Below are 26,778 nucleotides of genomic sequence, written 5' to 3' on the forward strand. Positions count from 1 at the left end.
TAGGCCTTACAAAAATTAAATTGAAAAAGTTAATCACTTAAAAAAAGACAATTAAATTATAATGTAAACTTTTGAGTATTTACTTCAGGGACCTATGTTTTCTTTATTTAAAAATGTATGGAAAATGTTTAATCATAAGATCAAGAATTTTCAGGATTTTATTAAATAAAAACTATATTTTAAGGAACAATGAATTTTCAAAATAAAGATAATTACACACTTACCGTTTAACAAACTTGGATGATATTTTTGAAAAGAATGATGGCCTTTGCACAGATGGATCATGTGGACTGCCAGTGTTGTTAGTAGGTCCAACGCCAGTATAACCTCTATGTCTGTTTTGACCAGAATGGAAGGTCTGGCGACTAGGCACATTCCTCGGGAATGGCTGTCGGCTATTGACTGCTGGTGATGCAGGTGATACAGTAACACCCCTATATCACCAATAAGTATATTAAAATCATTATAAACTAACAATGTTATCATTAAATATATGTAAACGCATACATGCGCCCACACAAGTGTGAGCAGGAAAGCTATAACCACGACAAATTTTGACATGACAGTAAAACTAAAAAACTGATTATAATTGAAAGACATTGACATTGACAAAAACATTGGTCATTAAATTAAAAATTAATTAATTGTTCATTGTTAAGCACATTTTATATGTGAAAAAATAAACGCACTGTCTGTTTGTACTAAATGTATTAAAATTACAAACAGGACAATATTCCTATATTTAATATTGTATTATTTATTTACAACATTTACCAGTTTTTTAATGATAATATCATTTATCAAATAATTTTTATGCAATAGTTTCATTCATAAGACGTCAACTTATAAGAAGCTACAAAATGACAAACATTCATCATAGTGAAATTGCCAATTTCTTCCCACTATTTCAAATTTAGTAGTAGCAAAACAATAATACAAAATCATGCAAACCTAATTAAATCGTTAATGGTTTTAGAAGCTTTCTTTAATTGTTTATTATATTAGTATTTAACAAATGAAAATTATTAACATAGCAATGAGGTTGTTATTAATTTAAATGACCATTTATATATACATGGTTAGTTAAAATGTAAAAAAATGAATAATAGTTAGCAATCCAATTATATTGTATAATGTATGAACAACTTAAGTGCATGCACAAATATTTCAGTCTATATAATAGACGGCAGTAATATTTTCATGGAATGTACACTTCGCACAATTTATATCCCAAAGTAATAGGAAGCAGCGCAGAAAATATATTATATTTTACTAAATGAATTTTGAAAAGATAAACTCTATCTGCAGAGTATTTTTTGAGGAACAATATGTTCAAGAGTTTTCAAATGTTTAAAATGCGTACAATACACAACATGCATTTGATACGATCTAAAAGACGGTATAACAATCTAGCCACAGTTATAAAATTATGAACGGGAGGAATACCTCGGGTGGGCAGGAGGTTCTGTGGCGTGTTCTGTGGCACTAGACACAGAGGCAGATTTGACGTGACCTTTGGATCGTGTATCTCCACATCCAGAACCAGAATTAGGTACAGCCAACGCACTAAACCCGATTACCAATGCATTGCAAACATTAATTCAAAATTATCATCTTACCACCAATAATAATGAATAGAATAAAATGAATGAACAAATGTTTATATTATAATAATAGAAGATTAATCAGTGTTAAGGAGAAACAAGATAACATAAACAAAAAGTTATTTTACATAACATTATTATTATTATTATAAGTGTTCATTTTAAGTGTGATTTCTGTCAAAGGTATACCTTGCTGGATCCATTACAGGAGGAGTTGATACGGCTGCTTTAGCATCATAACTGATTGTACTCCTTCTACCCACTGACCCTCCTGGAGCCATTGAGCGTTGTTTTGGTCCTAAGAATTATATTACAATTAAAACAAGAGTCACTTGCTAGATGTTATTGAAAAGAGTAATAAAAGTCTAAATCAATAATAACAAAAAAAAAAAAAAAAAATAGACATGCCTATCATATTTTCAGGTCTAGAGTTTAGTCGAGCTGTATTCTCTTTGATGCTGGCAGCATCAATAGTATTTTGACGCTTGAAATTAGTACTTGGAATGGCCACATTGTGATTGTGATTGGTTGAATTGGGGGTACCTAAAAACATTTAGTTATCAGAAACAATAATAGTTAAGGACTAAATTCATTTGTTTTTATAATAAAATAATGTTTCAGGCAATAATATTGTTGAATTGTGAATTTAAATATTTAAAATTTAATATCACCAACTATTACTTGTTTTATTTGTAGAGTTATGAGTTGTTTGTTGATTGTTTGATGTATTATTGGTAGCAGGAACATTGCTAGAATTTGGATGGTTTGTGGTCAAAGCAGAAGTTTCACCACCAGATGAAGCCCTTCTACTAGGTTTGGAATTGGTTGCAGATATTGACCTATGTACACCTCGATGTGATGGCGATTGATTAGTATTGTTCACGGCTGCTACATTGTTGGTGTTATTTACACCAGGATTTGGTCCAGTGATTCCTCTTAATGATAATGAACTACCAGATCGAGAACCATCACTTTCGGGCTATAGGGGATAGGAACAAAAATAATAATAATAATTAATAAAATTAAACTCGACTATAGAAGTATCACAATATGTATACTTACATCGTTAGATTTTCTTCCTAGTAAAAGATAAGTAGCAAATATATCATCATATTTAGCTTGAGATAAACTTTCTTCTATTTCTCCACGGCTGTAACCCATTCCAACTAATATTTCTGTAACTCGACAGACTAGAACAAAACAAATAAAAAAATGCTATAAATATAAATGTTAAATATACTCGAAGTAAGCAAAGACAAATTAAATATTTTTATAACTAAATAGCTAATAGTGATTTTGAAGCATTGATTAGACATACCTATTCGTTTTGGTTCTTTGAAATCTTGTTCTGGTTCTACATAAGGTTTTAGTTCATCTTCTTCGCAACCTAAGTTCATCCATTTGTCTTTCATGATAACCTATAATATATTTTCAATATAATAAACAAGAATTAAGTATTATTTTTAAAATATGTTTTAGTCTATAACATATACAAGAAATAGAATATGATTGTTATACAACTAAATGTATCTAACCTCTAATGATGCTCTTTTAAGTGGATTTAAAACAAGGAATTTTTTCAATAAATTTTCACAATCTGTTGACATATAAAACGGTATTCTATATTTGCCACGCAATACTCTTTCCCTTAGCTCTCTCAGGGTAGAACCATCAAAAGGCAGAGAACCGCTAACCAAAGTATACAGAATAACTCCTAATGACCAAACATCAACTTCTGGTCCATCGTAACGCTTTCCTGTAAAAATAGTTTTGAGATTACCATTGTTTTTAAAAATATATAAATTATCTTACCTTGGAATAGTTCAGGTGCGGCATATGGAGGACTACCACAAAACGTATAAAGTTTACCACCAGGTGTAAACTCGTTACTAAATCCAAAATCTGCTATTTTTATGTTCATTTCACTATCCAGTAATAAGTTTTCAGCCTAAAACAAAAATGAAAATGTAATTATTGAAGGGATATAAACACTAATTAATATAATTCATGATTTAATTACCTTTAAATCTCTGTGTATGATTCTTTTTTGATGGCAGTATTGGACTGCTGAAACAATCTAAAAGCACAGGGTATTTTTAACACAGTATTATATTTTAACAGTTTTATTATGATATGTACTTGTCTAAATTTGGCTCTTGCTTCTTTTTCTCTCATGCGCCCGTGTAATACCAAGTAGTCAAATACTTCACCTCCACTAGCATATTCCATAACTAAATATAGTGTTTTTTCAGTTTCTATAACTTGTAATAATTTAACTAAAAAACAACAAAAGTTATTAAATGTAAATGGTTGAAGAATAAACAGTTAACGGAGTTGGCAATATTTCTTGTTGGCATTACTCACCTATATTCGGATGGTCCAACATTTTCATTATTCTAACTTCTCTAAAAAGCTGTAAAAAAAAAATACAGTAAAAATAACTATGATCTTATCGTATAATTATTCGGATAAATAAAAGTCAATAATAACGTACTTTTTGTAAACTTCCGGGTAATAATTGAGTTTTATCAATGATTTTAATCGCGACCTACAAAACAGACAATTGTTACGATTTCTAGTTGGCTAGTTTAATGATATTATACAATTATAAAAAAGATATTTACCTCCTTTCCGGTAGGTACATGTTTGGCTAGTTTGACTTTGGCGAAATTGCCTTTGCCGATGGTTTTGAGCAGTTTGTATTTGCCAATGTGCGGCTCTTCCGATGAACGGCTGCGAGACGATCCGCGTGTACTTGTCACTGTGGAGGCACCACTGCCTCCACCTACTCCTCCACCACCACCCCCAACTCCTCCTCCTCCTCCTGTAGAACTGCTATTTGTGGCTGCATCACTGCCCTATAAAAAATAAAGCAAAGACAAATTGTTAACACGCCAATAATATTATACACGTTTCATAGATAATGAACAGAATAAAAAATCTAAACATCGACATATTGGATACGTATTACGTACACACAATGCATATGAGTAATTTTAAAAATAATAACAAAAAAAGCGTTATTGTCACGAGGACACAGATGTACAATAGCTGATGTACCCATTATCTATATCTGTGGTAAATATATATATAATATAATATAAACCTAATATAGTATAACATAATATTATACACGATGCATAGCATATTTTTCGAACAATCGTGCGTATGATGCTCATTTTACTCAGGTTTTTTTTTTGTTACAAATTCTATCGCCGTAACGTCGGCCCATTTTTGAACTCGATTTTCCCCGTCTTAACGTTGTCATCGTATAATTTTCCGCAGTCCTATATGAACGGAGAGAAAAGAAAAGTGAAAGCGCTTCGCTGGAATAACGTACCTACAAACAACCTAGCTACAAAACTCTGCACGTCATAGGTATACGCGCCCCGCCGAATACCCAAAATAATTACAAAAAAACGCTCGTCCGGACACGCACATGCGGCGGTTGTAGACGTATTAAATTGCGTCACATACGCGAAAATTCGATACGGAAAGCAACCGATCTCTACCATAGTCGACAGCTCTCCTTGTGAGTTGTGGCCGCTATTAGGAAATCGGTTTCGACACGCTACGGCTGCTGAACTGTATGAAAAAAAAAAACATTGGGCCGTTGCTACTCAACCTAACTATATTTGGTTATGTTTGTTGTATTGCGTAATGGCAAAGTGACGTAGGTATAATATATTTAGGTATTAGTTGTAAGGAGATGATAAGACATTTCGTACGTCTGGTTTGGTCTTTAAAAAAAAATTAAATATGATCCGACTTTTTCCGGACGATTTTATAATATTTTGGTCCTTGAATGCTATATAACAATATTATAGTAAAATAGAAAATATGGAAAACGTAACAAGACTCCAATGGAAATTCATTTAAAATTAAAAACACAATTATTATTAACCTAAACTTAACTGCGATATTGTTTTTATTTTTTACAGTTTTGTAATATGATTTCGTGAAAGTAAAATACCTGTTGGTATGGACAATTTTAGGATAAGTACAAAAACGGAGCAGCGTAATAAGCGATAGTCAAACATATTATTGCAAGTCATTGGCGAAAAATAAAAGAGGATATTGGGGGATACTTGAGGAGCTTAAGCTAAAGCTCACCCGGAACGTAATCAAGCCACACCAGTAACCAGTAACCAACATAAATTGTTTAGTTTAATATTTATACACAATGAATATGACAAATTTTCTGCATATTATGGTCCTCCCGAAACGCTCAAGTCTCTTGATATCCAATTCTTCATTGAATAAAAAATTTAACAATATGATTTGCACGCAATAGTAACGGAAAAACGCGTCACACCAATGTCATCATAGGGGGCACAACATCCGTAGCAGTTAATAAAAAAAAAACAGTAATTTGGCATCGTCACGGGTAGAGGTCGTGTAAATACGCCTACGAAACCATCACGTTTTTGGTTTGTTTACTTATGATGATGTGACAAACGACTAAATGACTACTGTGTGCATTCTGTTAATAATAAATTTATATCATTTTTGTACACGCAACATTCGAACAGAAGAGCAGAGAAATCGTTGTTAGTAGAGAAATAAAAATGGTAAGTACTATTGTTTTTTATCGCTACGCCGCTGTATGAAATGTATCATCCAGTCATCGGGACCATTCTACCTGTTGTACTCGGTAATTCTTTATAGACCGTTACACAACTTTTAAAATCAAAATAATAAAATATAATAATTACTAATTAGTAATGTATAGATTCATGATTTTATACGTAATTAAACACGAAAAAATAGGACGATTTCCTGAAGAAAATCCTTAAACGTCACACATTTTATTTATTTTAAAATAAATTATTATACCTAACGTGTGTAAGACATAGACACGAACTTGAAATAGTACAATTCAATATAGCGACAATGCGATAATATATATACTATAGGAAATGATTAAATAGATAATATGAGTAAGAAAATACAATGTCAAATACTATAAGGAATATTTACCTTTTTTCCATAAAAATACATACGACATACTTACTAGACTTATACGTCAACTTTAGAAATCGTTATATACAGAGTACAGAGAAATATGGATGGAGAATATCGAATTTTTAGATTACCTATAATAGCTTGCTGAAGTATATTCACCGAGGATGGCAGAGTGATACATTTTATACACGGCTCGGTGGCAGGGTGGCCATAACAAATAAGATATAACTCAAAAATAAATAATGAAATATGAATAATGGATAACCATGTATACAAGGAATACACGATTGAACTGTATGAAAAAATGATAAACATCGGAAACGTCATACGACCTAACCAATCCATTATTCTCGTTTTCCGTCAAAAAAAAAAATAAAATGTCATTTTAAAATACTGTTTTCGGTGAATAGGTGGTAAAGGATGAGATGATGTTTAAGCAAAATAGGTATTATTACATTATAATACTATATAACATATTCCTCTTCACATCAGCGGCATTTATATACCAAGTCACATTGTGTTTCGCCTACCTAAATATAGTTTTTTTTTGTTATCGTCGCGCGAAAACGTCTTTCGACCGACTTTCCGTGAACAATAATAATAATTATTATTATTCAGTTTCGTCGGGCCATACACAATACACGATGACGACACATGCCTAACCTTATCCTGTGCCTACACCGTAGGCAGAAACGGGTTAGGTAGGGGGCTTTTGTCCGCTGAGAACGATATTATTATTATTATTATAACCACTCGAACACAATGATCGGAACGGCTGAGCCGACACACGGGGAAAACGATCTCCGGAAAACAGCGGGGCGGTCGATCGAGCGTTTCGTGTGTGTTGTACACACTATACACACCGCACTGCGCACGGATATTACGAGTATTATATAATTACAATTATTATTATGCGTTGGCAGTTTGGCACCGCTGAGTAAAATCGCGTAACGTTACGGCACCGATACACTTCGGTCGGTGTTCGTGATAATTAAACATTAAACGCATTATATCATCACGGTAATATAGAAGTACCCGAATATGCGTGTATAATAAACGGTTTTAAGTTTTTTCATACACATATTCGAGGCCATCGACGATAATGTATCGCACTCGCGATAGTAATTCATAACACTATACGCGACGGCACAACGAAAGTAACCCGACACCGGCGATGGTGCGCGGTGGTGATGACGAATAGCTGTGGTAAAACACACTGCTAATTATTATTGGTAATAGTAATATTATGATATAGGTATATGGCACGGTTACGACACACGCCGTAGCAATCGACAAATGAGGTAATAAGTAATAACGATATTAATATTTTACAAGCCCAATACGCCGAGTCGTAGACTTGTCGACGAGAGATAGGGTCACGGTGGTCAATGCGGCAAGTTACAACGTAAACGATGCCAAATTCAAATACCTCCCCTCCCCAATGCCACCGTGGATAATATCGAAGGTATTAACTAGTTAAAAGGTTTAACTTGGCTATATAGTTTAATTGACTGTTGAAATAACTTGGCTTTTTTCAACTGATTTAAAAATAATCCATTAAGTTAAAATTAAATGAGTTTTCCACATTTTTGGTTTTAATGGTTTTATTTACACACTAAGTACTGTGTATATCACACTGTTTTAAATAAAAATGATCTAATACATTCATAATAATAGTAACTGATGGTACTATAATTTCTGGTATGTTTGTGATAAAATAATATAATACATAGGCATAAAATGTTCTTTATGTAACATACTAACTAAAAAGGGGGATTAATTATTTTTACACTAAGTTAATATATTTTTTCCGTATCAACTTATATATACCACATGTCACCTTAAGATAATAGATAGATGGATAGGGCATGCCCATAAGAATCACAAAAGAGACGATAACCCCGGAATCGTGTTCAACTGAGACAAATTATCAATTTCGCGATTGTTGATAAGAATGGAAAACATTACAATAAAATAGTAATTATAGAGAAGTAAAGTAATATTGTAATCGTACACGATTCGATTTTCAAACATATATTTTAGATCGAAAATCCTGAAGTATTACAGACCGACACACAGGCCATTTCGAAAAGGCCGCGTTCGAGATAAAATAAACGTCGATCGGACGAGTGTTGATGTTCTACGAATATTATGCGGTGTACACACACGTCGCGTCGTATCGATTTATTTGTATTGCAGTTGGGTAAAAATAATAAAATTAGTCACAGAAGCGAGTGACCGTGTATTATGCATCGCACGACGTCACGAGTCGGACGACAAACGACCACGTCTTTTTATGGATATGTTAATGAATCACACCGCTCTTTTACGGGGAGCTTACGCACGACGGGCTGTGTATATATATAGGTACGTATTTAAGTATTATTATATTCTCGTCGTCGACAAAACGGACACGCGGCGACGAATAAATAAATAACACAATATTACATATGGTTATGAAAAGCGCGATCGAACGCGTCGATCCGACGTCTTTGGTATACATCATAGCAGAGATGGACCGCGTCAGCATATAGAAGGAGATAATATGAGGTGTATAATATTATATATAAATATACTGTACATTATAATAATATTACTGTGGCAGCGTTTCAAGAGACGTCTCTCGATGCGTGAAAGTCCCGAGTAATTTCCAACGGTTCGACGAACCGGTTACGGTTGTTTTTCAACGTAACGCGAGCGTTGTTTTTTATTTGTTTAATTGTACCTATTTATATGTTTTTATTACTATTATTTGGGGATATCACTTATACATTATTTACAACGCCGCAATAGAGAAACTGGCTACTATTTTAATATACACGGTTGCTGCGGGTAATTGGAAAAAATCTCGATAAAAAAGCCACTATGAGACTATAAAAAGTCATTGAAAAATGTCCTAATTTTTAAATACAAATAGATCAAAACACAAGAAAAGTGATATTTTTAAATTTGTTCATTACCTATAATTATTATTATTTATTTGTTTTTTTTTTAAGTATTAATAATTATAATTGGTACACATAAAATGAAATATTAAAAGTAATTTTTTCATAAACTTTTAAGGTTTGAAATCACAAATCCGAGCACCTCTCATAGGACACGCGGCCGACGTGATTACGGACAGGTTGGAACAAGCAGATAACGAGGCATGTACACTAAAAAATAATAATATTCGAGTCGGTAGATAAAGCACGTATTTGGGCAGTTATAAATTAACACAAAATGTACGGTTTCATCACGCTTATTTTTGCTCATTTCGAGGTTTTGAGAAAAAGCACATAATTAAAATTATAAAATATTATGCCCGCCTTCTTAGCACCAAATCATATTTATTTTGAATATCCAATCAAGACGACGCTTTCAAATACTTTATTTTTCGTACCTATTACACAGACGACCATTTTCTTTTTTTGCGCACATAATTCGCTCGATTATTGAGACATAAATGCACATTTTTTAGTACACGAGAACTTACGAGTACTGATTATTACTATTATAGTATGAGTATACTAAATCGACGATGACCGAAATTTCATCGTACACTCGATGCAACGGTGTGCCCCCCGCCGACAATCGATTGCCGTCATTGCACGACGATGACGACGGTCGCTGCCGCATTCGACCTCGTTAAAATCGCAACTGGTTTTATCCGTCTCCGTCACTCATTCTCTCTCACTCTGCGCCGCATCGTATCGTCACAGACTTCCTATCGTGTATAATTGCTATACTATTATCACAGCGACTTTTCAACCGAGAAACGATATACATTTATTTATGGTAACGTACCGTTAGCGACGACAGTCGTGTAGTATGTAATACTTACATATCGATTAGGGGGCCGAGTAACTCACAACAATATCGTATTATATTATTATACACACTTGTCGCGCTATTTATTGATATAATATACGTGGTACACCGTATACACGGAGACAAATCGTTACCGGTTCGCGATCAGTAAGAACATCGATGTTGCAGTGTAGTCGGTCATATTATATTGAGGTCCTTAATCGTTTGGAATACAATCTTACAAAGTTCTATCCATGAATCAAAAAGGTAAACGACGCAAACAGTAAACGGATCGGGGTCGAGGCGGACACAGCGGGACGCAGTGTGGTACGAATCTGTAGTGGTTGACGATATTAAAACGATGTCATTCACATGACGTAGGGTTGAATGAGTTGTTATTGCGCTAGAGAAGATGATTCAGGAAGGTAGGACGGGATGTCAGTCGACTATCGGTCAAACGATATTTTGTTCTGAGGGTACAGAGAATACGTAAAAGTTTCGGACATGAAGGGTGTGTTATGAGTACACAACACACACTCTTGTACAGTGATCGATACCAATGGAACTGCGTAGGTTGCTATTTACCCATGTCTCCCCACCCGTTAGCATAGACGGCGCCGGTTCCAGGAAAAAAGTAAACGACGATAATGATCTGAATAAAAAATAACAAGGGTTTGCGGATATTATACCACCCACACACGTACTGCTGGCAGTCTGCGTTCGTTTGCACGACGACAATAATAAAATCAATAATATATAATAATGTAATATTATTAATGTATACTACACGTTAGTTTCATTTATATAAATGCGTGTTTGTATATTATATACATTGAAATTCGAAAAACGAAAATGATAATAACCTTCTGAATGCGCATGCCACACGGTAGCCGAGTGAATCGCGTACACGCCGACCGACCAAGACCAGACAACGACCATCACCCTTATTGCACTAAATCACGATATAAAGCGCGCGTGCAAGTCATAAAACACACACATATGGTAAAATTATTTCATAGATTTTCGATCGGCGGCGGCCTAATACGCATAGAATACATTATAATAATGATATTAGGACTGGTATAATTTATAATCTTGTGTTTATCGTCCTATTTATTTATTTATTTATTTTTTTTTAAGAATAATAATGACGTTTTTACCGTACCCATGGCATAATATATTATAACGTTATTATAAATACCGACGCGACTCGACGGAACGGCCGGTCGTCCGTCGTGTGAAGTGAAGTATATATATTTTTATTGTGACGCAACGACGACTGTATAATAATATAACATACATATGTATGTATATTATTATATATATATATATATAAACGTACGAGGAAAGAAAATGTAAAACAGTTACGTAAAACCCGACAGAACTCAACGACCCTCGTCGTACCCATTATACAAACACAAACACACACACGCGCAGAAAGAGTTTATAATCGAAACATACGAAAATAATAATAATAATAAAAAAATAAAAAATGCATCGATAAAACGACATACCTATAAAATAATATATTATACTCTCTGAATGCATTACAAAAACGCACTGGTAGTAGTGAGCCGCTCTCAGACTCTCAGGACCGGCTGCGGGTCCAGTAAAAAAAAAAAAACCCAATCGTAAAAAATATAATATATATTTCTTATATTATGTTACGGCCAGGACACGAGACGAAACGACGTAGAAACTCGTATGCACATCAGAATACCGAATACGTCTTTTTATGTCCATATGATTTCCGTTTGGACGCACAGCAGCAATAGTATGGATTCCTTGCACTGTATAAATAGATCACGAAAAATACGTGGTTTTCTTTTGGTATTCGAATACCACCCTTCCCCCACCATATAATCCAAAAACGCAAACTGCGTACGAAATAGTAATAATAATAGAAAAAAATGTAATATATCATTGTAATAATAATGTAAAAACGTGTAATTTGCTAAATAAATGTCACCGGGTAATTCCCTCGCACGCACACGGCCCACATCACACGACAATCTAAATTATACGTTATGACATCGTAAGTTACCTAATTGCAAATTACAAAAACCGAGGATATTATGACGAATACGTAATATTAAAATACATTTGAAACATGACATATGGATGGACTAATAGGTATTCCTATCTTCCTTGAACATATTATGCTTTTTCGTCCCCAAACGTAACGGAGAGATAAACGGCGGTTCTCACTGGCACACGAACTTCTCAATGACAAACTTATAAATTTCAGACACGAGTAAAACCAGATGCAATGACGTTGGCCGGTCAACAATGATGGTATCAGTTGTCTCGGCTCACAGATACTGTAACGCCACAATGTCCATAAGTTCAATATCGAGACGTGGGTGTGTTGCGTTCATAGACCTACACAGAAACGGACTGATGACAACAGAGAGCGATGTCCGAGGGCCGACCTTGTCACAAAAAGATGACACATATGGCATACACTTTTAGGTGCACCGATGTTCACGGTCATCGCCTCTCTTTCGAACAATGTTGGCATTTGGCGACCTACAGCTGCGGACGGTCTGCGCCGACGGTAATAATACATCAATAATACGTCGATAATGGTTGTGACAAAAAAAAATATGCGACAATTTCTTCATCGTCCTACACCGACCGATATGTTACACGTGGTGCCTTGGCCCGTTCACGATGCGATCATCATCATTACATTATTATTGTGTTGTCCTATCGATATTATATTTATCAATGATTCCATCACGACCTTTTTCGGGTTATTTTTTTCACCGTTCCGTCCCCCCTTCGATTTTTGGTCCACCGACACAAGGATATACTTATAATATGTGGACAGGTGGCTGTTGCTGTTTGTTGCTGCAGTCGGTTCGATCGACGACGGAACGTTTCTCGTCGTATACAATATATAATAATAATAATAATAATACACGTTATAATGCACACAAGACGACGATCGACGACGGATGGGTACGCCGAGCGGGGCGTGGTGTTTTCTGGCTGGATCGCGGAGATCGGTGTGTGCCGTAGAACTCCGGTCTCGCGTGTGCGTGCGTGCATGTACGTGCGACCTGCGGAGAGAAGAAGTAGCGGCGTCGACCACGAACCGAGTAGAGGAGAATATTATTACACTCACACACACACAATAACTGTAAAACCTATGGTCGTGGACGGTGAAGAGACCGCGTAGAGCAGACCTACGTGTACACCGCACATAATATTATCGTTATTATTATTGTTATGGTTTTTGTCGAAGCTACGTTTTTGTTTACATTTTATATCTGTACATGCGAAAATCATCGGTCCGCGGACACCGTTCGGCGGCGCGGTACACCACTGTTATTATCATCATCATCATCGTCATCGGTGCCGACGACGACGACGGTATTGTGAACCCGTCGTGTAAAATGGATTGTTCCGGTACGGTGATTTTCGGTAGGAAACGAGGCGAAATAATGATAAATAATAATTGCGTGTACATTGTGCCGGCCCGAGCGAAAACGGTGCAAAAAAACACGGGACCGAGTCCGATTTGCGACAGTGAAAAAAAAAATTATACATTATATATGAATATAAAAAAATCGGTCGGACAAAAAACCGCAAGCCGAGCTCCGCGATCTGTGTTTCCATCACTGGCGATCAGTCACATACTATGTGAAACGGGAGATTTTTCCGTACGAGAGAAACGGCGAACCGCCACATCACAATATTTACCTGGCCGGCGTCGTTAATTAATTCGTACAAACGAAACGTTTTTAATCCTTTCTGTGGCAGCACTCGGCGCTCGAGACGACGGCCGGCGATAATGCGCATTTCTTTTCATGCACGTACAATAATATAATGATATTAACATAATAATAATAATAATAATAATAATAATCGTACTAAGTAATAATAATAATGATAATAATATATAATCGTTATAAAATGGTAACGCTGAGGTAGATAACGGGCATGCCTCTCGGCGGCACGTGAAAGTACCACCGGCGGTAAAACCCCACCACCCACCCCACGTACACACCGACAACGTCGTTCGTTCCGTTAATCTGTTACATTACAATATGTTTCATTATGTGTACCAACGACGTCGATGACAACGATAACCGACTTTATAATACGCCCGCCGCCCGGGTGGTGCGACGGCGACGACGACGACTTACCGCTGAGACCGACGAGGCCGAGGCCGTGGCTGCGGCTGAGGCGGCGGCGGCGGCGATAGAGCCGCCGGCCACCATCGTCTTGGGCGTAGTCTGCAGCGGCGGCGGCCACGGGGTGGACGACAACATTAGGTTGGGCATGCGCGCCTTGTGTAGGGGTAGGTGTTTGGAGGATTGGACGATCGGCGGCGGCAGTGGCGGCGGCAGCAACGTGGACGGCAGCGACGATAGCGCGGGGGTCGTCGGATGCAGGGAAGACGCCGGCGACGGCTGTTGCTGGGACGATCCCGTCGCGGACTGTTGTTGCTGTTGCGCGGACGCCGAAGCGCCGGCGGCCAACGGCTGGGACGCAGCGGCCGCGGCGGCGGCTAGGTGTTCGACTACCGGCGGTAGCGACACCGGACTGTCGGTTTGGTGCATCCAAGTGATGTAGCTGACGCTCATCGTCGCGCGTTACGGTGGCCGGGTGGTGTTCACGTCCGGCGAGAGGAGCTTGCGGCGAGACGAGGGCGCGAGGACTGCCGTTGTCGATTAACAACAATTCGTACGTTGCGCTCCGGTCTTACGACGACGACGACGCCGGTGCAGTGGCAATGGACATCGCGCCGTTACGAGTTATGTGTGTGCCTCTGACGTGGTTTATCGCCGGGCGGACATCGCCTAAAACCGATGAACGTGTCTGTCGTCGCGCTGGGTGGATATATTATCTCGTTTGGGTCGATTCAGCAATCGCAAACCGACGACGGGCAGGCCAGTGAGACGGACGGACAAATACACAACGTGCGATCGGCACAAAGTCTGCGAGGCCTCCGGAACGACCCCGGGCGCGCCACTTGCACTATCTCGGACAAACGACGAGAAACTGGTCCCACCGCTGCCGTCGTGTGCACTCGTCGGTCGGTCTATCCGTTGGTTGGTCGATTCGCCGCCGATGCCGTTGTCGGCGCAACCGAACAGCAGAGTGCGCTGTCGCCGTCACACGCGCACCGCCCCGCCGCGCGCACGCCGCCGAGACCGAGAGGACTACGTTGCCAATTTGTTGTTTTTTTTTTTTTGCCGTCCGTCTCTGTCCCTCTCGCGTTCGCTGCGATCTCTCTCTCGATATGTGTGTTTTATACGTTATTATTATTATTACATTATAGAAGAGGTAGTATATTATTATATTATATTTGCTGTTTGGTGTGCGCGTTTCGTTCGCCGCCGCCGTGAGAAAGAAATCACGGGAAGGGGTAAAGGCGGCGGGGGGCTCCTCGGTGGGTTGGAAAATATTTGTCGGGAACGTGTCGAATCGGGCCACCGAAGATTAATAACGATAAAGGGGAATAATAATAGTAAAAAAGAACGTCGTCGCGCCGTCGAGATAAATATTGTTTTTTTTTTCCAGTCCGGCGGCCGCTTGTCACACTTTTGCACAACGACACCGTTCGCCGCCGCGGTTTCGCGGCAGGTGAAACTCGGGCGCTGGTCCCACACGCGCGCGCGCCCGATTGCCGTCATTATTCGGGCGCGCGCCGCCGGCGTGGGAATAGAAAATCCGACGACGAAACGTCAAAAGCAAATAGAAATCCGGACGGGCGTTACGGACGATGACGACGGTAATAATATTGTTATTCGCCAGCCTTTGATTTCCAATTTTCCATTCCGCCGTCGACGATATTTTACACGGTCCATTTCGTCTCGGTGTTTTTCTCGGTTGGTTTTTTTTTTTTTGTGTTTCGTTTCCCAAGTCGTCGGCCCTACGGAAAAACTCGTTGAAACGTTTTCGAACGTGCGCCGACGTACGCGCGTCGTGGTCGGATGGTAGCACACACGTCGTGGGTCGAAACCAACCGCGAGCCGCCGCCGACACAAAGTCCCGCTGCCGAGAAATTCTGACAACACGCGCGTTTTATCCATACGCTATTATGACGTATAGTCCCGTGACGAAACGTACTTGTGTAAGGCTACCGCTGGAGGGACGAAAAACGACGAAATAACTCAAACAAGTTCATGTATTTATGGACGTGTTTTTAAATTTTACCAAACGGTAACAAGTAGCGGTAAAAAACCACACACTCTGAATGTAACCCCATAGGTCCGCGATTACTTGTTTACATCGCACGTCGCGTCCGACCGGAATTGTAAATTAATATATCGCACCTGCTGTTTCGGCTATTGTTTTCCATACGTCGTAATAACGATAGCGATACGGATGACATATTATTAAGTACGTTTTTAATCATCTTCTACTGAAAACGGTTAAGCCTTCCGAATACTCAAGAACACTTTAAATCGATTAATAATTTTCAAATCGTTGTAGTGATCGTGTTGAACGTTGTTATGTTGTCGTCATTGTCATCGCCGCCGTCGATCGTCAACAAGTCCAAAACTTGAAAGGTCAATCAATTTTTATTCCAATAATAAAACTGGTACTAAATCGCGTCACCCTCGTGTTCAAACTTAATGAATATTAATTATTTATTATTCATGTGATTCAGTGTATGTAGTATGATTGACGGCAATTAGTCCAGAAACTTTCAAATACAAAATGTAGACATCACGTTTAAAAACCAAAATAAATAACATGTACCTCTATATATACGTTGATAGAAATAGTAATACAATTATCAAATAATACATAATTAACGATTTTTGTAAATTCCTATCAACTCCAATGTAAATAAATTAAATTAAATTAGTCAGTAACAATCAAGATAAATCATCATATTTTCGAATTATTATAATCATATTATGCTATATGCCACTAGACTATTATTTGATCTTAAAAAATTTGATTATTATTTTAATACCATTTATTTATTACCTTAATAACATCATACAATTTAAGCTGATATTTCAGCAATGAACTAGTCGAATTCGTGAAAATATGAAACTATTTTACAAATATTTTTGTTATCTCGTTTATTATATAATAATAAGTAACATTAACTTTGAATGTATGAAAACTTAAACGACGATAATACTAAGTACCAACAATTAACTAGTAAACACGTCTAATGGATTCTTAATAAATTATAACGACAGAGTTGAACTTTGTAGGTTAAAGAAAAAAACGATGACTTGTAATTTCGAGAGAAAAATGTTATACATTTAATTATAATTGTTCTGGTTCAATTCTCAGAGTGGATGAGGCTAATTGGAAAAATACATGTAGGTAGATTACAACTTAGAAGCAAACGTTGTTCTACAGACAGTGAAAAAGAGATCTAAACAATATAATATTATATACATGTACTACTTAAATATAGTTATATACATGTATATTATACAATTGGTTATTTATAGTACACAATTATTTTTTTTTAAACAAATGTTTGCTAGGTTAGTATTAATTAGGTCAGATGAAACTCGAATAAAATTTAATAATAAATAATTTAATGATAATGAGCATGTATTCATGAATTACACAAATTATAGTGAATTTAAAATAAAAAAAAAATGTCTTACAACTATGTTACAGAACTAAAATGCAAATTAAATTTTTATCCATTTTTAAAAAAGTTTTTTATTTCTTTTATTAATGTATACATTGTGTCATGATTATTTGTATGCAAATGTTGTTGATGCATAAAACAAATTAGAAAAATAGTAACGATTACATTCAAAAAGCATTGGACCATTTTTAAAAGACTCCATAATATATGTGGAAGGATTATGTGTATAAGAGTTGTGCGTTTTTTAAAATTAGCCTAATAAAAGGTTTGCACGCAAATCAAATCAATTGCATCAGTCAGTTAGCAGCAGCTGTCTAAATAGTTACAGGTATGCAACAATACAATTTCAAAACCTGCAACGACCATAAATCATAGTGTACAATATTGTTATAATATAGTTTAACACGTTAAAAACGTGTAACTAATAATATTACAGTTTTTTCGTACTGAAGTTTTGTTAAATAATAATACTGATGAATGATGATCTAATGAATTATAATATCGTTCATCGTCCTAATAATATTATTTATCTCATTAAGAGTCCAAACATTTCACGTGTGTGTACAAACAGAATATCCTAAAGCCGGTAAGAAAATAATGACGTTCAAAATATAGGTACACTTCATTAGAACGTATTCGCTGTTATCGATTTACACCATTATAATACACCAACGCTGTTGATTTTTAAATTGTAATCAATATACCTATTATTTGCAATTGTTTTTATTATAATTTTTTTTTATATACTGACATTTACCAATTAAAACCACACGTTTAATTAACTTTATAATATTGCGAGCAATAAAAATACCTACCTAGTGTATAATACATTTCTATATTGGTTTTAATTATTTTTCAGTTAATCTTCATAACTACGGCGTTACAAAATTCTAACAGGATTCACACCAAATAGCATCCTATAATAGAAGTTTTAACATCGTACAATGACACTATTAAATCCTGCGATTATTATTTTATTTCCTGTAATTTTTCCGGCTCATCCAAATAAACGAACAAACAATGCACAACACAACACACTTCCGGACGTCGATTTTTACGCACAAGTGCCAACGTACACTATAAATGTGGCTGTGTAGTTGTATCGGAAGTATTGTGTTGTCCGATTTCCAATTTTCAATAATCACAACTGTTGATTTTATTTGGGTAAATTTAAAAAAAGAAAACGTATCCAAAACATTATGCGAACCGACTACCTGTAGGTATAGACAATTAAACGATTTCACTTTCGAATGCGTTTTTATAGTGAAAATTAAAAAAATATATATTCACAAAACTCGGGAAATCTATCAAAAAAAATAAAAAAAAATACCAATTTGTCCATTTATAATAATATCAAGGAATTTTGAATTCGATAGAATTTCTACTGCACAATATTAATTCGATGCTATCGAAACAACGGGTTTTATTTTTATACACAGCAGGATGGTGTATACAGTTTTTCGTTTTTACGACGGAGTCGTTAATAGTTTTTTGTTACTTTCAGTCGTGTTAATTATGACAATGCACGCATTTCGACAGAAAAAACAAACAAAACATCTAACCAATACCTAACATCGAATTTAAAAATTCGCGATTATTGTAAGAAACAACCCAAAAACGACATCCAATTGTAATGGACCTATGTCATTTTTTCATTCTTACTAATGCACCATGTAGCACGCGCATATTCGCACAGACATACGTGCGCGATGAAAAATAAAATCGTGTAAAAACGTTTACTGTAACCGTTTATCAATTATCAACAATATCGAATGACCTTCAAACGTTACATTATGATCGAAATCATAATTATTAAAATTAATATACCACCGGCCGTTCGAATAACAATCTATAAAGCTAGTAATTATAATATCGCTTCCCGTGGGAAATGTCGGTTTGCTGCGCTGACGTCTAAAACGGTCGCAATGCATCTACTGCTATTATGTTGCCGACTTTCTATGGCAATAAAATTATTGAAAAAAAAAATAATAATAATAATAATAATAATAAATGACCGTAGTTTTGGCACTAAAAGTAATTTATAGCAGCCGGTTAGCCAACCGGTTCCCGTGAAAATGTCAAAAAGTAGACATTATTCCAAAGTTTCTGATGTTTAGGACAATAAATTCTTATGCATATAATATTTTATTATATACACAAATCGGTTTTTAATCGGACCACAGATAATAGCAACAGTTATCGCATATGTTATTCAAAAAACAACAGTAAAAAAAGGAAAATAATGTGTTAAAAGTATATATTATTATGTTGCGCAATGTAGATGATGGATGAGATTATCAAACTGCGTAATGTTCAGAAATTTTAGTAATATGGAAATTTTTAAAATACAGTTTCGCTGAATGAATCGTGTCGCATAATTTAAGTTCATATTGTGTGCACAATCTGTTGACATTTTCAACAGGTGTCATATTTTATTTTTATTTTAGTAGACTAGCAGTTCATATTGTACACTACAACGTAGATTATTTTTTTTAGGTTTTTGACATTCGTGCTTAATAACTTAATCTTTCGCGTTCTATCCCGAATTCTCGACAATCGTATTTATATACAGACGCAGACACCAAACTATTAAGGCTCGTAAAACCCCCACAACAGTTAGATTTACAACAGGAGACGAAGAAGTCTTTAGAGATTTTTTGGTAAGATTTAATATATTAATACTGCACAAATGTGATAAATTATTTATAATACACCATAAGAAGTAATGGCTATTATAATTTATTAATTGTAAATAAATTATCAATAAATCGACGCGAGTGTTGATGATGAATGTTAAACATACAAAGTGTTAAAAAAAAGAAAATGTTAATATCGAACAAGAACAATAATGAGAGAATAGCATTCGGTTCATATTTCAATAACACAATATTTAACATCGCTGACCCGGTCCCATTTCTAAAATTGATCGACGATGATAATTGATAATTGTTAATATGTGCACAATATCTCTAGTAAACAAACAAACTTTAATATTCAGTCCAAACGTTATTTTATAATTCCACATCGCATCTCGTTGAATGAATGAAAAAACCCATAAACACTGGACGACTTCGGCAGTAAAATATAACTTTAAAAGAGACAAATCAGAAACTAGGTCATGAAGAGATTATTAAACATTATTGTACTTTTAACTACAGAGAAGGTCGGTCGGTCAGTGATCAACGTAATAATTATAACATTCATTGCCTTCTTTTATTTAATCGATTTATGTAATAAATATTTTAAATTAACAAACAAAAACACTGCATTGTTTTAATTAATTATGTTGTTAATTATTACATAATAAAATACAATACACAATAATAAACAACAAAAAGTGAAATAATAACATAATTATAACACCTGTATTATACTTTTTCCAACAAATAAATTTAGAAACCTTGAAACACCATTTTTTTAATTTATTTACCACGTGTCTTACGATTTACAACCGGGCATTGAACTCTTATCAATGTTTACTTAAGTATTAAAAGGTCTATCGATAAATGATAACAATATTACGTTTACTAAAAGAAAAACTAGGTGATAAATATATTCCATAGTTTCAAAAACGAACTTTAATATTAAAAATTCAGCAACAAAAAATAGGCAATAATAAAAATAATATTAATAAATAAATAATATCTCTTGCCGAACAATCGGTTGAAGGGTCGGTTGACAACTACTGTAAAAACTGATGTACCTATAAATGGTCAATGAACCGAAAATACGACGTCAATATTTTTAAATAAATAATTACGTAAATAACACATGAGACACGCATATAATATTATTATAGTATTGTACATTATTATAATTTATAATGACATTTCGTTCGCAAACCTGGCATGTAAAAGAAAACGTTTTCAGCCGAATGAATTAACAATTATCATTTGTGTCATAACAACATTGAATCAATATTACGGAAACGACGGTGTGTTTATTCACATTATTTCGTACCTACAACCGTAAAATAGTTTCTATTATTATTGAAAACCGGGAAACGATCGCTCATCGACAATGGCGAGAGGGGATAATACAAGCGGTTTTTAGAAAAAAATAATGTCTATTAAAACTTTTATGTACTCACTACTCGAATATTGATCATCGAAGGTACAATATATTGTTATTAATTTTCGTGTACGGTGGATAAGTGGGTTATCTATATACTACAAAACACCAGTGAGGATTAGAACATATCCAACACAAATTTTTGTCCTACATTGAATTAAAATGAAAATTGTTTACTCGTTCCTCCCGGTACCACAATGTAGATTTCAACTTAATTTCTTATTTTAACACTAGAAAATCGGTACCTATTTCTATACCTACCTATTCTGCCATTTGAGGCACCTAAATAGCCGTTCCGCTATATACATTAATCTTTAATTCGGTAGACTTTCTTCTATTAGTAAATAACTTTAATTCATACTTTAAGCTAATCTTTTCCACTAATTTATCTAAAAGAAAAGTAATTTTGTAGTTAGTTTACACCAATAAACATTGTCAGTGACGTAAACTACAAAAAATAAAATATTTTTATTGTTATTATGATAGTAATAGTTGTAAGAATGAGCCTCGACTGGCTGGCGGCGATGACGAAAGAGATCTGACCGCTGGTCAGTCTGTATTGCAAAACCTATAATAATAATAATAATAATGTACCTGTATGAAATCTTAAACTATTATCAGTGCATGGCAATTATTATTATTACAGTTATTATCGTCGATAACGTTGGGCGGGGGTCGGTGGGTTTTTACCGTGCGCCAGACGATCAGCAGCGTGCGGGGCGCGAAGTGTATGTATTTTTGTCAAATGCCGCGACGACTTGCCAACGTCAAAAATCGTTTTCCTGGTGTAAAAATAAATACGCTGAACGACCAAGCAGTGACGGGGCAGAGGCTGCAGAGCTCGCTGTCAACCGCACATGCCAGCGATCCGGAGAGGACACGACGCCACGCGAGAGAGGGTTGAGCGGATGTGCGGGTAGCGGATAGATCTAGATCCTGCGACGATCAACACGTCTATAATAATAATATAATATCGTTTCGACACGACCCAAGTACGCGCGTCGTTTTTATTTCGGGAACGTATTATTAACTATATATTACACGACGAGTAGCGTTGAGACGGTTTTAGATCAACGGATCTGTTTACCGGCAAATAAAATGCATCGAACCATCAGTAAGAAAGCGAGTAGGTATCTATGGAGTCAAAATAGTTTTAAATCGGGTTCACAGCAATGTCGTCTGTAGAATTGTGTTATCGTATTCTGATTGGCTATTGTAATCGTGCACAGTATTCGCTAACAATAATGATCTAACAAGAAATATCTAAAGTTAAGCCGACTCAACTTTTGGACAACACACGCGAGACATGGCAGACGACGCAAGTAGCTATAAACCGTAGATAATAAAGCAATGGATACTACACGAATGTTTATCACACAAGGATTTGGTGATAAGCTTTTACGAATATGGTGCTTGTTATTTTCATTGTTTTGCATATGACCTCAAAAAGACCTGTATTGTCAGCACAGACAATATTATATGCGTATGGATAGGTCATGCACTGTGTTTAAGTGTAATCGAAGAGCATACGTGTAACAGAAGTGGTTACATGCAATTAATTTATATTAAAAAAGAGAGATTAAAAAATAAAAGAATACAAAATTTCAGTTTGACGGATCAAAAAAAAAAAAACCCCCCGTAACCGCGACTACGCGTGACACATTTAAGTAACGAGTACACTTTTTTATTAACAGTATGACGCGTACATTATAAAGGAATACTGCAGATATACACGACAAAAACTGTCCATCTGTCTACTCCAAAAACCATCACGATCACGTCAATCTAAATACGAAGTCCTCTCCGTTCTTTAATTACCAATATGCTTTTTAACTCTTATAACCAATAATAAACGCAAAACTATTAAAATTCAATGATCGCGCCACGCGGTAAACGTAACGGATCACACCGAAATAAGTGAATCGCGCGTGACCTAACCCAACCACCCACCAGGTGCGTTTAAAATCTCCAAAGGTTTACGCGGACTCATACCCGGCGAGGGTTATATTAATTTCGTAACGCACCGTCGTCGGTTACGCGTCACTATACGCCGCCGCCGTCTATTTTTCGACCCCAACACGGTCGTCGTTAAAGAATATACAACTACGACGTTTTATTAACGCGTCGGTGGTCTTTTTTCGGAAAATCCCTCGGCGCCCGCCGCCCGCAGAAGTGCGTGGCGCAATGCCAAAATGTTGTGGAGCGTTCGACCGGCGCGCACGGGCGGCATCTCGTCGTGGCGATTTTTCGCTGGCAGGGCGCGCGCACCGCCCTTCCACCGCCGCACCGACCGTGACGGCGACGACGGGGCAGGACGAGCACCGCGCCCCCGCGACTTATTCGCGCGCGCGCGCGCCCCTTGTTCGTTTCCGCGGCCAGAAACGACGTCTTTGTCCGCGGACGGTGTCGGCGGCGGCGGCGTCCAATCAATATAGCACGCGCCCGCGTTTACGTCGTACTTCTAAACACAATATTGTAATAATAATAATATTATCATACTGACAAAGTCTTCGACGTCTTCCGCTCACGCCCAAATATCACAGTGACTACTTTCGAAAACCGTTTTTCCGGAAACGCGAACGTGTCTGCGCCCCGCTACGTGCCCGTAATTCATATATCGCATGGGTACAACGGGTTACTCGTGATAATAATAATATCATCACTGCTCGGTGGTGGCCGTCCACCCCGCAAACGCCACTCGGAAAACTATTGCCGTGGCACACCCACACGCCGGCATGCGGCTGAGCACCGCACCGGTGGCGTGGAGGGAGTGTCGTCTTTGTACACAATATGTATAATATTATAATATTATAACCGGTGCCGGCAGTGTTTGCGCCTGCAATTCTGCTACGACGCATACACACGTACATGCGTACAAACATATAGTTGTCATAGTGTCGTGCCCACGCACTTAAAATACCCACGCGATATCTGGTTACTTGTACCGTTTTACCGCATCGCGCGTTGCACGCGATCGTCGTCAGTTCTGTGATCGCGACCGATCATTTCGTTGGTCGCACAACAAACTCTGATTTTTCCTCTGTGGTCGTACATCACTATTATATATATATATATGCAATAAACTCGATCAGAAAGTGTTTGATAATACTACTCGTGAAGTATATTATTTGCTTCTATATTCACTCAGAGTAAAGCTGAAATTAGAGGCCATTTTAAAAGCCCACGGGGTGGTCATGTTACACATTTTATCAATTACAAATTTTTATCCTATATCATAGAGATCCATAGTTTACATATTTACATTCTTATTTACTTATTTACCTTTAAGTAGCAATGTGGTTCCAATATATAGTGGTTAAGTGGCTACAACTCTTATCACAAGTTAAGTTACTGATCTAGTTTATTGTGTAATATATCTGTGTTGTACATAAATATAATATTATATCGTTTTGTGATATACGAGGTAGATTGTTTGAAATTCAATATAATATTGAAACAGAAAACTTGCTGAAAAAAAACATTGCATTCCACAAATTCCGAAATTCGAGAAGAGTTGAACGAGTGACGAAAAATCAGATTTTTTATTGAAATCATACAATATTTAGTCGAAATTTAAACCAAGCAACCCACCCAATTTTATTTGTTTGTAAACGAGTTAATGCACCGATACCTTTTTGCCATTCTGCGGATTTTATTTTTCTTCTTCACAACTAAAAATTATAATATAATATTTATTTCGAGCTGTGAAAACACATTGTAAAATAACCAAACGCATATTGCAGTTAAACACGTCTGTGATATTTTTTTTGACCAGGGGCGGGTTTAGTGCGTGAAAACCGGGGATTTATAGTTTCTTTGTGCAAAATAATATATTTCTAACCAAGCATTATGGCGGTTATGCGACGCAAGTACTATTACGATACTCATATAATACAACAATTGGTCTTCATTGAAATATATCATGATTCAAAGCAAACACCGCATGTGCATTTCTTTTTTAATTTGAATTCAAACAAATTACGTCAAATGATACAATTTTAATTGAGACTAATGATTAAAAACATTAACGACGGTACGACTGTATGCTTATTTAGCACTATTAGTGTGTAGTTATAATCGTGAAATGAATTACATTATTTTGTAACAACGTTCAAGGGCGCTATTGAATTGCCTACGCAAAACGCCTTCTAATGTGATATATTTATGTCGGCCAGGACCTTCGAAATGTGTGTGTGGTCAATAAAATGGCGTCAAAATCATCAAAATCATCAATATAATAAATATACATAAAAGTTACAATCTACTTTTAAAACTATAATTTTACTGAATAATCATATTATACGATAAATATAGTGTAAATCAGAATATACGAATAATATAAGTATTATTTCTATCGAACAGTAGTTATAATAATATAGAGAATTTAAATATATACGATCATATAACTTTACATAAAAATCGATAAGGATAAGTAATTTACTTTGAATTATTTTTTACGTAAATTTAATTGATTAGCGAAATTATTATTTACGATAAAGAATGTAAGTAATTTTGATAGACAAATTATTTATTAGTTGTAAAATTAAAAATACTGAGAAAAAAACATCAACATATTATTTCATTGAAAAATTATCCATTTTGTACAAGTCAATGTATTTCACGAACCTCCATTCGCTACTATTACCGTAAACTTTGGCGCACTTCGTGGAACAAAATAAATGATTTCAAACTAACTTAAAAGCGAGGAAAGTATATAAAACTTATAGAATATCCACACAAATATCGAAATTCGTACAATTAAAG

General features: G+C 36.1%; 1 protein-coding gene across 4 annotated transcripts in view; it reads right to left on the reverse strand.

The window, feature by feature from the left end:
* Positions 1-26,778, reverse strand: part of LOC132923909 (serine/threonine-protein kinase MARK2-like) — a 49,263-nt gene that overhangs the window by 7,767 nt on the left and 14,718 nt on the right. For 3 of the 4 annotated variants that reach the window (XM_060987905.1, XM_060987904.1, XM_060987907.1), the window contains exons 3-16: positions 4,229-4,462; positions 4,099-4,152; positions 3,969-4,017; positions 3,744-3,880; positions 3,625-3,681; positions 3,417-3,552; positions 3,140-3,360; positions 2,923-3,022; positions 2,667-2,794; positions 2,286-2,583; positions 2,013-2,147; positions 1,794-1,902; positions 1,447-1,566; positions 225-434 (exon numbers count right to left, since the gene is read on the reverse strand). In XM_060987905.1, coding sequence (XP_060843888.1) covers positions 225-434; positions 1,447-1,566; positions 1,794-1,902; positions 2,013-2,147; positions 2,286-2,583; positions 2,667-2,794; positions 2,923-3,022; positions 3,140-3,360; positions 3,417-3,552; positions 3,625-3,681; positions 3,744-3,880; positions 3,969-4,017; positions 4,099-4,152; positions 4,229-4,462 — 1,988 coding nt within the window. The remainder of the gene's footprint in view (positions 1-224; positions 435-1,446; positions 1,567-1,793; positions 1,903-2,012; positions 2,148-2,285; positions 2,584-2,666; positions 2,795-2,922; positions 3,023-3,139; positions 3,361-3,416; positions 3,553-3,624; positions 3,682-3,743; positions 3,881-3,968; positions 4,018-4,098; positions 4,153-4,228; positions 4,463-26,778) is intronic. The other variant, XM_060987906.1, reaches the window with a different exon arrangement.

The sequence above is a fragment of the Rhopalosiphum padi genome, chromosome 3 (genome assembly GCF_020882245.1).
Source record: "Rhopalosiphum padi isolate XX-2018 chromosome 3, ASM2088224v1, whole genome shotgun sequence".
Classification (NCBI taxonomy): Eukaryota; Metazoa; Arthropoda; class Insecta; order Hemiptera; family Aphididae; genus Rhopalosiphum; species Rhopalosiphum padi.